The following is a 14,430-nucleotide window of genomic DNA, read 5'->3' as shown; positions in this document are numbered from 1 at the left end:
ACCTCCAAACTAGTTTGATATCATATACTGTTTCACTCAGTCATAGGGAATTGTACCCATAGCATGAATGCTATAGACACCTACCCATGGAGTGGAGGGGCTGGGGGACCCCTATCCTCCTGCATGTTTTTAATATCAATGACATTCTGTTGAATACTGTATTAAATAGTGTTTAGTAACCTGAATGTAGGCGGAGGACTTGTTTCAGTAAATGTTAGGGGTGTGTGACAGAACATTATGGAGTACTATAAAAACATGTTTTCAGGCTACTGCTGTACATGTCATATGCTTTTTACTCTACTGGAGGAAATGAATCTTATAAACAAGATATGTCTAAAAAAAGAGCTGTAACGAGATGAATGTCTTTTCCGTTTAGATCTCGGAAGCTTTTAGAAAGTTTGGCCTGTCAGACAGTGATTCTGGAGTCCTTGTTGTTTTGACTGACGATGGGACTGAAGCTTTGAATGCTCAAGAATTAATCTCTCACGTTGAAGGCCAGCAAGTTCCTCTAACAGACCTGTCGGAATTGACAGACTTCACAAAAGTGAAAAAGGTACCTAAGCCATCAGATCAGTGCCGCTAGATTGCTAGGTTTCCTTATTGGGATCCCGGAGCTATCCTAATCTCTTCTTTGTGAAATCTTTTACTGGATCCTGTCCCTTTATCAAAGAGTAAAGCAAATCCTCCTGAAAGAGTCAATAATTATCAGGGAGTGGGTATATATATATATATATATATATATATATATATATATATATATATATATATATATATATATATATATATATATATATATATATATATATATATATATATATATATATAATCATAGTGCTGGCCAAAAGTATTGGCACCCCTGCAATTCTGTCAGATAATACTCAGTTTCTTCTTGAAAATGATTGCAATCACAAATTCTTTGGTATTATTAACTTCATTTAATTTGTCTTCAATGAAAAAAAAATGTCATAAAGCCAAATTGGATATAATTCTACACCAAACCTAAAAAAGGGGTGGACAAAACAAAAATATTTGCACTGTTTGAAAATTCATGTGATGCTTCTCTAATTTGTGTAATTAACAGCACCTGTAACTTACCTGTGGCACCTAACAGGGGTTGGCAATAACTAAATCACACTTGCAGCCAGTTGACATGGATTAAAGTTGACTCAACCTCTGTCCTGTGTCCTTCTGTGTATCACATTGAGCATGGAGAAAAGAAAGAAGAGAAGACCAAAGAACTGTCTGAGGACTTGAGAATCCAAATTGAGGAAGCATGAGCAATCTCAAGGTTACAAGTCCATCTCCAAAGACCTGAAAGTTCCTGTGTCTACGGTGCGCAGTGTCATCAAGAAGTTTCAAGCCCATGGCACTGTGGCTAACCTCCCTAGATGTGGAAGGAAAAGAAAAATTGACGAGAGATTTCAACGCAAGATTGTGCGGATGTTGGATAAAGAACCTCGACTAACATCCAAACAAGTTTCAAGCTGCCCTGCAGACCGAGGGTACAACAGTGTGAACCCGTACTATCTGTCGGCGTCTGAATGAAAAGGGACTGTATGGTAGCATACCCAGGAAGACCCCACTTCTTACCTCGAGACATAAAAAAAAGCCAGGCTGGAGTTTGCCAAAACTTACCTGAGAAAGCCTAAAACGTTTTGGAAGAATGTTCTCTGGTCAGATGAGACAAAAGTAGAGCTTTTTGGGAAAAGCCATCAACATAGGAAAAAAAAAAAAAGAGGCATTCAAAGAAAAGAACACGGTCCCTCCAGTCAAAAATGGCGGAGGTTCCCTGATGTTTTGGGGTTGCTTTGCTGCCTCTGGCACTGGACTGCTTGACCGTGTGCATGACATTATGAAGTCTGAAGACTACCAACAAATTTTGCAGCATAATGTAGGGCCCAGTGTGAGAAAGTTGGGTCTCCCTCAGAGGTCATGGGTCTTCCAGCAGGACAATGACCCAAAACACACTTCAAAAAGCACTAGAAAATGGTTTGATAGAAAGCACTGGAGGGTCCAGACCTGAATCCCATAGAACACCTGTGGAGAGATCTCAAAATGGCAGTTTGGAGAAGGCACCCTTCAAATCTCAGGGACCTGGAGCAGTTTGCCAAAGAGAATGGTCTAAAATTCCAGCAGAGCATTGTAAGAAACTCATTGATGGTTACCGGAAGCGGTTGTTCGCAGTTATTTTGGCTAAAGGTTGTGCAACCAAGTATTAGGTTAAGGGTGCCAATACTTTTGTCTGGCCCATTTTTGGAGTTTTGTGTGAAATGATCAATGATTTGATTTTTGTTTCTTTCTCTTTTGTGTTTTTTTTTTTTATTGCAAGCAAAATAATTGAAGTTAATAATACCAAAGAACTTATGATTGCAATCATTTCCAAGAAGAAACTGAGTATTATCTGACAGAATTGCAGGGGTGCCAATACTTTTGACCAGCACAGTGTGTGTGTGTGTGTGTGTGTGTGTGTGTGTGTGTGTGTGTGTGTGTATAATATAATATATATAATATATATATATTCAAACATAAGGATAAAGATTGTAATGTTATGGTGAAGAATCAACAACAGGTGGGACACAATTGTGAAATTGAATGAAATGTATTGCTTATTTTAAATTTTGTTAAAAAATAAATAACTGAAAATTGGGGCGTGCAATATTATTCGTCCCCTTTAAGTTAATACTTTGTAGCGCCACCTTTTGGTGCGATTACAGCTGCAAGTCGCTTTGGGTATGTGTCTCTACCAGTTTTGCACATCGAGAGACTGAAAGTCTTGACCATTCTTCCTTTGCAAATAGTTTGAGCTGAGTGCGATTGGATGGAGAGCGTTTGTGAACAGCAGTTTTCAGCTCTTTCCACAGATTCTCAATTGGATTCAGGTCTGGACTTTGACTTGGCCATTCTAACACCTGGATACGTCTATTTGTGAACCATTCCATTGTAGATTTTGCTTTATGTTTGGGATCTTTGTCTTGTTGAAAGACAAATCTCCGTCCCAGTCTCAGGTCTTTTGCAGACTTCAACAGGTTTTCTTCAAGAATGGTCCTGTATTTGGCTCTATCCATCTTCCCATCAATTTTAACCATCTTCCCTGTCCCTGCTGAAGAAAAGCAGGCCCAAACCATGATGCTGCCACCACCATGTTTGACAGTGGGGATGGTGTGTTCAGGGTGATGAGCTGTGTTGCTTTTACACCAAACATATCGTTTGGCATTGTGCCCAAATAGTTCGATTTTGGTTTCATCTGACCAGAGCACTTTCTTCCACATGTTTGGTGTGTCTCTCAGGTCGCTTGTGGCAAACTTTAAATAACACTTTTTTTATGGATATCTTTGAGAAATGGCTTTTTTCTTGCCACTCTTCTATAAAGGCCATATTTGTGCAGTGTACGACTGATTGTTGTCCTATGGATAGACTCTCCCACCTCAGTGTAGAGCTTTGCAGTTCATCAGAGTGATCATGGGCCACTTGGCTGCATCTCTGATCAGTCTTCTCCTCCTTGTTTGAGATGAGTTTGGATGGACGGCTGGGTCTTGGTAGATTTGCAGTGGTATGATACTCCTTTTCATTTCACTATGATCACTTGCACAGTGCTCCTTGGGATGTTTAGAGTTTTGGAAATCTTTTTGAAACCAAATCCGGCTTTAAACTTCTCCACAACAGTATCATGGACCTGCCTATTGTGTTCCTTGGTCTTCATGATGCTATCTGCGCTTTAAACAGAACACTGAGACTATCACAGTGCAGGTGCATTTATACGGAAACTGGATTAGGGGATGTGCGCACGTGTGCGTATTGCATGCAGTCACGCTGCGTTCTGCACCGCAGCGTAACTGCAGGGGACGCAGGACGCATGCAATCTATGGAGATTGTGCAGGAGCCATGTGCACGTGGCCTATTAGAACGCAGCGATTCGGCAGCTGCCCGAATCGCTGCGTTCTAAGAAGTGACATGTCACTTCTTTCATGCGGTTTGCATGCTGTCTATAGGGAGAGGCAGCATGCAGAGCGCACGTTCTCTGCTGGCACCATACGCTTCAGAAAGGAGCTTTTCAGCTGCGCTCTGAAGCGCACCTTTTAGGTGCGGTGCAGAGCGCACACGTGCGCACATAGCCTTACACACAGTTGGCTTATATTTATCATCATCAGTCATTTAGGACAACATTGGATCATTCAGAGATCCTCAATGAATTTCTGGAGTGAGTTTACTGCACAGAAAATAAAGGGGACGATTAATATTGCACGCCTCACTTTTTAGTTATTTATTTTTTAAAAAAAGTTTAAAATAAGCAATACATTTCGTTCAACTTCACAATTGTGTCCCACTTGTTGATTCTTCACCATAACATTAAAATTTTTATCTTTATGTTTGAAGCCTGAAATGTGGGAAAAGGTTGAAAAATTCAAGGGGGCCGAATACTTTTGCAAGGCACTGTATATAATAGCGCCACATTTATGGGGGTTTTTTATTACATATTTTTTTTTTTCCATTGACTGTTGCTGCTATTGCAGTATATAAAAGTCAGTGTTACAATGAATCCCATTGATTTCAGTGGCATTTTTAGCATCATGTGTTCGGATTTAAGCTTACAGTAAGTTGGAAAAAGCATGTAGATAAAACACTCTTCCAGTCATTGGGATTACAAATTATATATTTTTTTTATAATAAGCCAATGAAATCTGTACACTACAATATTGCTAACCCATCCTATAGGGATCTGACCTCTAGGAACCATTATGTTCATTATAGTGCCTGCTGCAGTTCTTTTTAATTTTTTTCATTCCTAGTTGTGAATATTTTGCTGATTTTCAATATTCCTTTCTTGTTGTTTTTTTTATTTCTAGGTGTACAAAATTACAACAGAAGAAGAGAAAATTGGTTCTATACTGGATGCCATTATTTGCAGGATGTCGATCAAGGATGTCCTGTGAAGGGCGGTTTTTCTATATTAACACTACTATTAGGCAGTGTTTTCCTATGTCTTGGGACAGCAACGGCTCCCAACAGATTTCCATTGATTCTGACTGACAGAAAAGTGGGGCCTGCTGGGCTTTTCTACCCATCAGAAGTCCATGGCATCCCACAAGATCCATTATGCTCCATCGTGCCAACATGAGTCCTGCAAAAATAGTGCCCATACTGCCAGTGTGAACAGAACCCAAATATACTGAATTTGTTTTTTTTAATTAAGGTTTTTTTAATGAGGTTTTTACATCAAAGACCACAACATACATACCGTATTTTTCGCTTTATAAGATGCACCGGATTATAAGACGTACCCAAAATTTAGACATAATCAAGGTAAAAAAAAATAAAAATTGGGTCCATCCTATACTCCGGTGTTGTATTACCGAAGGGGGGGAGCAGTGGTGGTGAAGCGGGGTCACAGGAGGTAGAGGTTGTGCTGGCAGGCGTGACGGGTCAGTGGCGGTGGGGTCCGTGGTGGCAGGGGCGGCGGCGTCCGTGGTGGCAGGAGCAATGGCGTTCGTGGTGGCGGCAGCAGCAGCGGCGGCGGGTGAGTCGTGCAGCAGGCCAGTGCGGTGAGTGTCCCAGTGTCCGCGGTCCCGGTTCAAATGATGGCGCCTGGAGCGGCGCATGCATGGATGGAGCTCTCATCCAAGGGCTCCATCTGCACACGCGCTAACTACCGGAGCGGCGCGTGCGCAGATGGAGCTCTCATCCAAGAGCACAATCTGCGTATGCGCCCGCTCCCGGCTCCATCATTTGAAACTGGGACTACGGACAAACTGGATAACCTGCTGCACAGCTGCCCACACGGACAGAGTGGCAGCCAGCAGTCTGTCCACCCACCCAGCGTGCAAGTGGCCGGGTGCCTGTGCCTGCGTGCGGGTGGCCGCCGGGTACCTGTGCCTGCGTGCGGGCGGCCGCCTGTGCCTGCGTGCGGGGGGTAGCCGGGTGCCTGTCGGTGCCGGCTGCCTCCCGCACACAGGCACCCGACTGCCGCCCGCACGCAGGGACAGGCACCCGACTTCCACCCGCACGCAAGCTCAGGTACTCGGCCGCTTGCACGCAGCCACAGGCACCCGTCTGCCCGATCACCGCACAGACAGGACCCCCAGGTAAAGCTATATTCGGATTTTAAGACGCACCCCTCATTTTCCTCCCAAATTTTTGGGAGGAAAAGTGCGTCTTTTAATCCGAAAATTACATAAACAAAATGTCACACCATTCAATTATATATTGATTGAACAGAGAGATACTGGAATTCCATTCCATCCAATACCGAACAGAAAGCAAAGCTTAACCACTTAGGCCGGTTTCACACATCCGGCTTTTTGCCGTTTTGCCGCATGCGGCGCTCTTCCGTACAGTTAATACAGTACAATGACAGCGGCCTTATTGTTAATATCAGGACTTTCCTATTCTAGTTCTACTTCCTATCTAGCATCCCACTAATCCTAACTGAAGTAATTCCAAACTATAAAACCTCTTCTGAAATGTTTAATAAAACAAAGTATATATAGTATATTTATAGTGAAAACCTTGGGTACATACCTTATTTCCAAAGAGGTTACACGATTGACCATTTATAACAATTTGTGGCCAATTGGAGCATCTTTTGGGGGTCAACAGCAGTGAAAAAACAAGAAAGTCAGCACTAAATGTGCACTACAGCACTAAAGATTCCAAACTGTACTTATATAAAATTTGAGATTTTTGGCAAAAAATTGCAATTTCTAGAGCTACCTCGCCACATCACGGCAAATCTCTTTGGGGCAGTCCTACTCTAAAATATTTTTACATAAAATGTGCCAGACGGCCTCACATATGAAAAGGTAGAACTGTTCATAGCAGCAATTACCTGGTGCTTTTCAATCCCGTACCCATGACTGAATCATGGCTGTGGGCGGGACAGGCCCAAGCAAATGCTGCTTGAAGTAAATAGCCTGTGGACAGGGCTTGACTTTCTTGTTTTTTCAGCAATGAATTACTGTAGATGTCATAGAATATCAGCAATTGCGCAGCTATCGCCATACTGCAGCAGACCTATTGAAATTGTGATAATTCATTCCAGGCATTGTGGTAATTTGCCCTGCCTGAAACCTACATTGTTATAATCCAGGAGCTAGTTCTTCTGGACTGTTGCAAACTCTGGATTTACAGTGACTCTCAGAATGTCCTCCACTTGTGAGACTGGCATATTCCCACATGCCCTTTCAGAAACGCAATGTACCATCTTTGTAAACAACAGTAATCTTTTCTGTGCCGGGCAGAGAGCTTTGTGTATGCATTCATTATTAATATGTTGTTGAAGCTAAACAGGTGTCACAATGATTCACATCTGGGCACTCAGAAGATCGCTAGCCTGAGTATTGTACACCGCTCCTGGAAAACGTCCAGCGTTTAGTGGATACATGACCTTCTTCATATTTCTTTGTGCAAAATGTGATTGATTAGCACTCCAGGACCTTAAACCAACAAGGATTTTTCTGCAATTCTCATTTTTGTTTTTTTGTTTATTTTTTTTTGCTGTTGAATGGAACAATTATTTCAAATCACATTACAATCATTTCAATGCATGCATATATTCCTACTATCATAAATGTTTATCAGAAAACACATTTTATCATCAAACAGCCATATAGGAATGGATGACCTCCAGTGGTCTGACCCCCTACTGATCACAAGAACAGGGGTCCCAAAATACAGTGAGGAAAATAAGTATTTGATACACTGCCGATTTTGTAAGTTCTCCCATCTACAAAGAATGGAGAAGTCTGTAATTTTTATCGTAGGCACACTTCAACTGTGACAGACAGAATAAAAAAAATCCAGAAAATCACGTTGTATGATTTTTAAATAATTAATTTACATTTCTTCGGCGCTCCATTGGGAGACCCAGACGATTGGGTGTATAGCTACTGCCTCCGGAGGCCACACAAAGTATTACACTAAAAAGTGTAAGGCCCCTCCCCTTCTGCATATACACCCCCCGTGGGATCACGGGCTGCTTCAGTTTTATGCTTTGTGCGAAGGAGGTCAGACATCCACGCATAGCTCCACTGTTTTTTAGTCAGCAGCAGCTGCTGACTATGTCGGTTGGAAGAAAAGTGGGCCCATATGGGGCCCCCAGCATGCTCCCTTCTCACCCCACTTTTGTCGGCGGTGTTTGTTAAGGTTGAGGTACCCATTGCGGGTACGGAGGCTGGAGCCCACGTGCTGTTTTCCTTCCCCATCCCCCCTCAGGGCTCTGGGTGAAGGGGGATCTTACCGGTCTCCAGGCACTGAGTCCGGGCTCCATCCACAGACCCGGAGAACCTGCTGGATATGGAGCTGGGTATCGTCAGGGACAGGGCCCTGCTACATTAAGGTACTCTGTGTCCCCGTACACATCGCGCATACACACACCAGCATTGCTGGGAGTGCTAGTGCGCCGGGGACAACAGCGCGGAGCGCTTGTGCTATTATTCACTGCAGCTTAGCTGAGTGAATTTATGTGTTAGAAACTGCCGCGCCGGCCGCTGCGGGGTGTTTTACACTGTGGCGCGGCTGGGACTTGTGGTGCGCCGGCTTTGCGGCCTAGTTTTCGCTTCGTTCCCAGCCCTGCCAGTCAGGGGAGGGGCGGGACGCTGTACAGAAAGTCAGCGCCGAGAGCTGGAGTCTGCTTTGCATTCTCCAGCCCCCTTCACTGGACACAGTGGGACGCCAGTTTCCCGCTCTTGTCTGGGGCACGCCCACGGCCCGCCCCTCTTCACAAGACTCCGGCAGCCATTCCTGCACGCAGTCTGGGCTGGAGAAGGGAGACAAGCTCTGGGCAACCAGTCACAGGATTCGGGCGACCACACACCCGCTCTTGTGCGGGCGGTAAGCAGCACCTGAAGTGCTGACCCCACTAATGCCATTTGTACTTTATGCCTAGATGGCTAGACTACAGCAGCAAAAAAGCAAGGGTGCTAAGGCACGGGCTTTCTAGGCTGCTTGTATTGCATGTGCTGAAGTGTTCATTTGTACTTTATGCTGGTATGCTATACACTGCACTGTACGGTCGCTATTCTTGGCTATATACTCCTAGATGGCTAGACAACAGCAGCAAAAAAGCAAGGGTGCTGAGGCACAGGCTTTCTATGCTGCTTGTACTGCATGTGCTGAAGTGTTCATTTGTACTTTCTGCTTGTATGCTATACATTGCACTGTACGGTCGCTATTCTTGGCAATATACTTCTAAATGGCTAGACAACAGCAGCAAAAAAGCAAGGGTGCCAAGGCACAGGCTTTCTATGCGGCTTGTACTGCACGTGATACTGTTCCACACGGCAGGTTCCACTGTCCCCATTGTGTGCAATGCTCCCCTGTAGCACTTGGTCAGCCGGGGTCTCTGCTAGAGGTGGCCAAAGGAACCACCTGTGAACCCTGTCCAGGGACAGGGACGGAGTTGCAGTTTCGGCTGATAGATTGTCTGTGACTGTGACTAACAGCAGTCCAGACGGACCATGGGCAATGTTGATACAATGCTCCATGGCCACCCTCATTTGGAACAAATCAGTGCTCCGGGGGGGGGGTCCCATGCATCCCAGGGCGCAGGCTCTGACACGGACGACAGTCCCAGACAGCCTAAGCGAGCTCGCTGGGAGCGGCACTCGGCTTCATCACTGGTTAGGGTCCCAGCAGGACTCTCTGTATGATGAGGCAGACGTAGCTGATCAGGACTCTGATCCTGAGACCGCTCTCAATCCGGATACACCGGATGGTGACGCCATAGTGAATGATTTTCTAGCGTCCATCAATGGAATGTTGGATATTTCTCCCTCAGCTCCTCCGGTGGAGGAGTCAGCTTCACAGCAGGAGAAATCCCTTTTCAGTATCTCAAGCGTATATTGAGTACTTTTCTGGCCACTCTGACTTCAGAGAAGCAATCCGGAAACACCACACTTATCCAGATAAGCGTTCTCCAATCGTATTAAGGATACACGTTATCCATTTTTCTCCCTGACGTGGTCAAGCGCTGGACCCAGTGTCCAAAGGTGGATCCCCCAATCTCCAGGCTTGCGGCTAGATCCATAGTTGCAGTGGAAGATGGGACTTCACTTAAAGATGCCATTGACAGACAGATGGTCCTCTGGTTGAATTCTGTCTATGAAGCTATCGGCGTGTCGGTTGCTCCGGCATTCGCAGCCGTATGGGCATTCCAAGCTATTTCAGCTGGCCTTGCGCACGTGGACACTGTCACATGTACATCTGTGCCGCAGATGGCGTCCTTAACCTCGCAATGTCTGCATTGCGACTTACGCTATTAATGCTGTCCTGCACTCTACGAGCCGTACGTCAGTGGCGTCCGCCAACTCCGTGGTTTTACGCAGAGCCTTGTGGTTGAGAGAATGGAAAGCAGATTCTGCTTCCAAAAAGTGATTAACCAGTTTGCCATTATCTGGTGACAGACTGTTTGGTGAGCGATTGGATGAAATCATTAAACAGTCCAAGGGTAAGGACTCTTCCTTACACCAGCCCAGATCAAACGACACCCAACAGAGGAAGGGACAGTCGAGGTTTCGGTCCTTCCCAGGCTCGGGCAGGTCCCAATTGTCCTCGTCCAAAAGGACTCAAAAGGCTCAGAAAGGCGCAGATTCCTGGCGGGCTCAATCACGCCCAAGGAAGGCAGCCGGAGGACCCGCTACCAAGGCGGTTTCCTCATGACGTTCAGCCCTCTCTCTCCGCATCCGCGGTCGGTGGCAGACTCTCCCGCTTTGGCGACATTTAGCTGCCACAGGTCAAAGACCGGTGGGTGAGAGACATTTTGTCTCACGTGTACAGGATAGAGTTCTGTTCTCGTCCTCCAACTAGATCTTCAGAACTTCCTCACCTCCCGACCGAGCCGATGCTCTTCTGCAGGCAGAAGGAGTGGTAATCCCTGTTCCTCCTCAGGAACAAGATACGGTTTTTACTCCTATCTGGTTGTGGTACCAAAAAACGACAGCTCTTTCCGTTCCGTTTTGGACCTAAAACTGCTCAACAAGCACGTGAAAACCAGGCGGTTCCGGATGGAATCCCTCCGCTCCGTCATTGCCTCAATGTCTCAAGGAGATTTCCTAGCGTCAATAGACATCAGGATGCTTATCTCCACGTACCGGTTGCTCCAGAGCACCGGTGTTGGCTACGATTCGTTATTGAAGACGAGCATCTTCAGTTCGTAGCCCTGCCCTTCGGTCTGGCGACAGCCCCACGGCTTTTCACCAAGTTCATGGCAGCAGTGGGAGCAGTCCTGCACTCTCAGGGTCACTCTGTGATCCCTTACTTGGACGATCTACTTGTCAAGGCACCCTCTCAAGAGGCATGCCAACACAGCCTGAACGTGGCGCTGGAGACACTCCAGAGTTTCGGGTGGATCATAAACTTTTCAAAGTTAAATCTGTCACAGACCCAATCGCTGACATATCTTGGCATGGAGCTTCACACTCTCTCAGCGATAGTGCAGCTCCCGCTGGACATACAGCGTTCACTACAGACGGGGGTGCAGTCTCTCCTTCAAGGCCAGTCACATCCCTTAAGACGCCTCATGCAGAGGCAGTCCCTTTCGCGCAGTTTCATCTGCGTTCACTTCTATAGGACATTCTTCGCCAATGGGATGGGAAGTCGACGTCCCTAGACAGGAACGTACCCCTTTCTCAGACGGGCAAGGACTCTCTTCAGAGGAGTCCACCCTTCAGATCAATGTTCTGGAAATCTGGGCAGGGTATCTTGCCCTGCAAGCCTTTCAGCAGAGGCTGGAAGGCAAACAGATCCGGATTCAGTCGGACAACTTCGCAGCGGTGGCATACATCAACCACCAAGGCGGAACACGCAGTCGGCAAGCCTCCCAGGAAGTCCGGCGGATTCTGATGTGGGTGGAAGACAGAGCATACACCATATCCGCAGTTCACATCCCGGGCGTAGAAAACTGGGAAGAAGACTTCCTCAGTCGCCAGGGCATGGACGCAGGGGAATGGTCTCTGCACCCGGACGGGTTTCAAGAACTCTGTAGCCGCTGGGGGAGGCCGGACGTCGACCTAATGGCGTCTCGGCACAACAACAAGTGCCGATTTTCATGGCGCGGTCTCACGATCAAAGAGCTCTGGCGGCAGGCGCCTTAGTTCAGGATTGGTCGCAGTTCCAGCTACCCTATGTGTTTCCCCCTCTGGCACTGTTGCCCAGAGGGCTACGCAAGATCAGCTCCGATTGCCGCCGCGCCATCCTCGTCGCCCCAGACTGGCCGAGGAGGTCGTGGTACCCGCATCTGTGGCATCTCACGGTCGGCCAACCGTGGGCACTACCAGACCGGCCAGACTTACTGTCCCAAGGGCCGTTTTTCCATCTGAATTCTACGGCCCTGAACCTGACTGTGTGGCCATTGAGTCCTGGATCCTAGCGTCTTCAGGATTATCTCAAGACGTCATTGCCACCATGAGACGGGCTAGGAAGCCGACGTCTGCCAAGATCTGCCACAAGACGTGGAAGATATTCTTATCTTAGTGCTCTGCTCAGGGAGTGTCTCCCTGGACATTTGCATTGCCTACTTTTCCTTCCTTCCTGCAATCTGGTTTGGGAAAAGGTTTGTCGCTCGGCTCTCTTAACGGACGAGTCCCAGCGCTGTCTGTATTCTTTCAGAAGCGCATAGTACGACTTCCTCAGGTACGCACGTTCCTGCAGGGGGTTTGTCACATTGTCCCTCCGTACAAGGGGCCGTTAGACCCATGGGATCTGAACAGGGTACTAATTGCTCTCCAGGAGCCGCCCTTTGAGCCTCTGAGGGATGTTTCACTTTCTCGACTTTCACAGAAAGTGGCCTTTTTGGTAGCGGTCACGTCTCTTCAGAGAGTGTCCGAGCTAGCAGCGCGGTCATCCAAAGCTCCCTTCCTGGTGTTTCACCAAGACAAGGTAGTGCTGCGCCTGATTCCGGGGTTTCTCCCTAAGGTGGTATCCCCCTTTCAGCTCAGTCAGGATATCTCCTTACCTTCCTTTTGTCCTCATCCAGTTCATCGATATGAATTGGATTTGCATTTGTTGGATCTGATGAGAGCGCTCAGTATCCTCATTTCCCGCACGGCGCCCCTGCGCCGCTCGGATGCACTCTTTGTACTTGTCGCTGGTCAGCGCAAAGGGTCGCAGGCTTCCAAATCCACCCTGGCTGGATGGATCAAGGAACCAATTCTTGAAGCCTACCGTTCTGCTGGGCTTCCGGTTCCATCAGGGCTGAAGGCCCATTCTACCAGAGCCGTGGGTGCGTCCTGGGCATTTCGGCACCAGGCTACGGCTCAGCAGGTGTGCCAGGCGGCTACCTGGACGAGTCTGCACACCTTCACCAAGCGTTATCAGGTGCATGCCTACGCTTAGGCGGATGCCAGCCTAAGTAGAAGAGTCCTGCAGGCGGCGGTTGCCTCCATGTAGGGAAGGGCTGTTTTTACAGTCCAAACTTGAGGTATTAATTTACCCACCCAGGGACTGCTTTTGGACGTCCCAATCGTCTGGGTCTCCCAATGGAGCGCCGAAGAAGAAGGGAATTTTGTTACTTACCGTAAATTCCTTTTCTTCTAGCTCCAATTGGGAGACCCAGCACCCGCCCCTGTTCCTTCGGGATTTTTGGTTGTTCGGGTACACATGTTGTTCATGTTGAATGGTTTCAGTTCTCCGATGTTCCTTCGGATTGAATTGTTTAACCAGTTATTGGCTTTCCTCCTTCTTGCTTTTGCACTAAAACTGAAGCAGCCCGTGATCCCACGGGGGGTGTATATGCAGAAGGGGAGGGGCCTTACACTTTTTAGTGTAATACTTTGTGTGGCCTCCGGAGGCAGTAGCTATACACCCAATCGTCTGGGTCTCCCAATTGGAGCTAGAAGAAAAGGAATTTACGGTAAGTAACAAAATTCCCTTCTTTATTGCATGACATAAGTATTTGATACAATAGAAAAACAGAGCCTAGTATTTGGTACAGAAACATTTGTTTGCAATTACAGAGGTCAGACGTTTCCTGTAGTTCTTGACCAAGTTTGCACACACTGCAGTAGGGATTTTGGCCCACTGCTCCCTACAGATCTTCTCCCGATCTTTTAGGTTTCAGGGCTGTCACTGGGCAACATTGAGTTTTAGCTCCCTGCAAAGATTTTCTATTGGGTTCAGGGTCTGAAGACTGGCAACTCTAGGACCTTGAAATGCTTCTTAGGCCTAAGCCACACGGCGAGAAAATCGGTGCGAGTGGAGTGCGATAAAACATCGCATTCCACTCGGACCAATTCTAGCCTGTGTGTCAGCGCACATAAGCGATTATTTTCTCAGCCCTAATTGGACCGAGAAAACAATCGCAGCATGCTGCGATTGTAAGCTGAGACTTTTTTCTCTCGCACCCATTCAAGTGAATGGGGCGAGAGAAAAATCGCACTGCACTCGTGATACACCGGTGTACCGTGCGTGCAGAGCGAGAATCGCAATAGCCGGCTACTG

General features: G+C 47.0%; 1 protein-coding gene across 4 annotated transcripts in view; it reads left to right on the top strand.

Annotated features, from left to right (window-relative positions):
• Positions 1-5,186, top strand: part of TPRKB (TP53RK binding protein) — a 30,680-nt gene extending 25,494 nt beyond the window's left edge. For all 4 annotated transcript variants that reach the window (XM_075345126.1, XM_075345127.1, XM_075345124.1 and 1 more), the window contains exons 4-5: positions 377-553; positions 4,845-5,186. In XM_075345126.1, the coding sequence (XP_075201241.1) occupies positions 377-553; positions 4,845-4,931 (264 nt within the window). In that variant the 3' untranslated portion in view covers positions 4,932-5,186. The remainder of the gene's footprint in view (positions 1-376; positions 554-4,844) is intronic.
• Positions 5,187-14,430: the final 9,244 nt, after the last annotated feature.

This window comes from Anomaloglossus baeobatrachus, chromosome 4 (genome assembly GCF_048569485.1).
Source record: "Anomaloglossus baeobatrachus isolate aAnoBae1 chromosome 4, aAnoBae1.hap1, whole genome shotgun sequence".
Taxonomy (NCBI): domain Eukaryota; kingdom Metazoa; phylum Chordata; class Amphibia; order Anura; family Aromobatidae; genus Anomaloglossus; species Anomaloglossus baeobatrachus.
The sequence above is the reverse complement of the archived record's forward strand: the minus strand, read 5'-3'. Positions and strand labels throughout refer to the sequence as shown.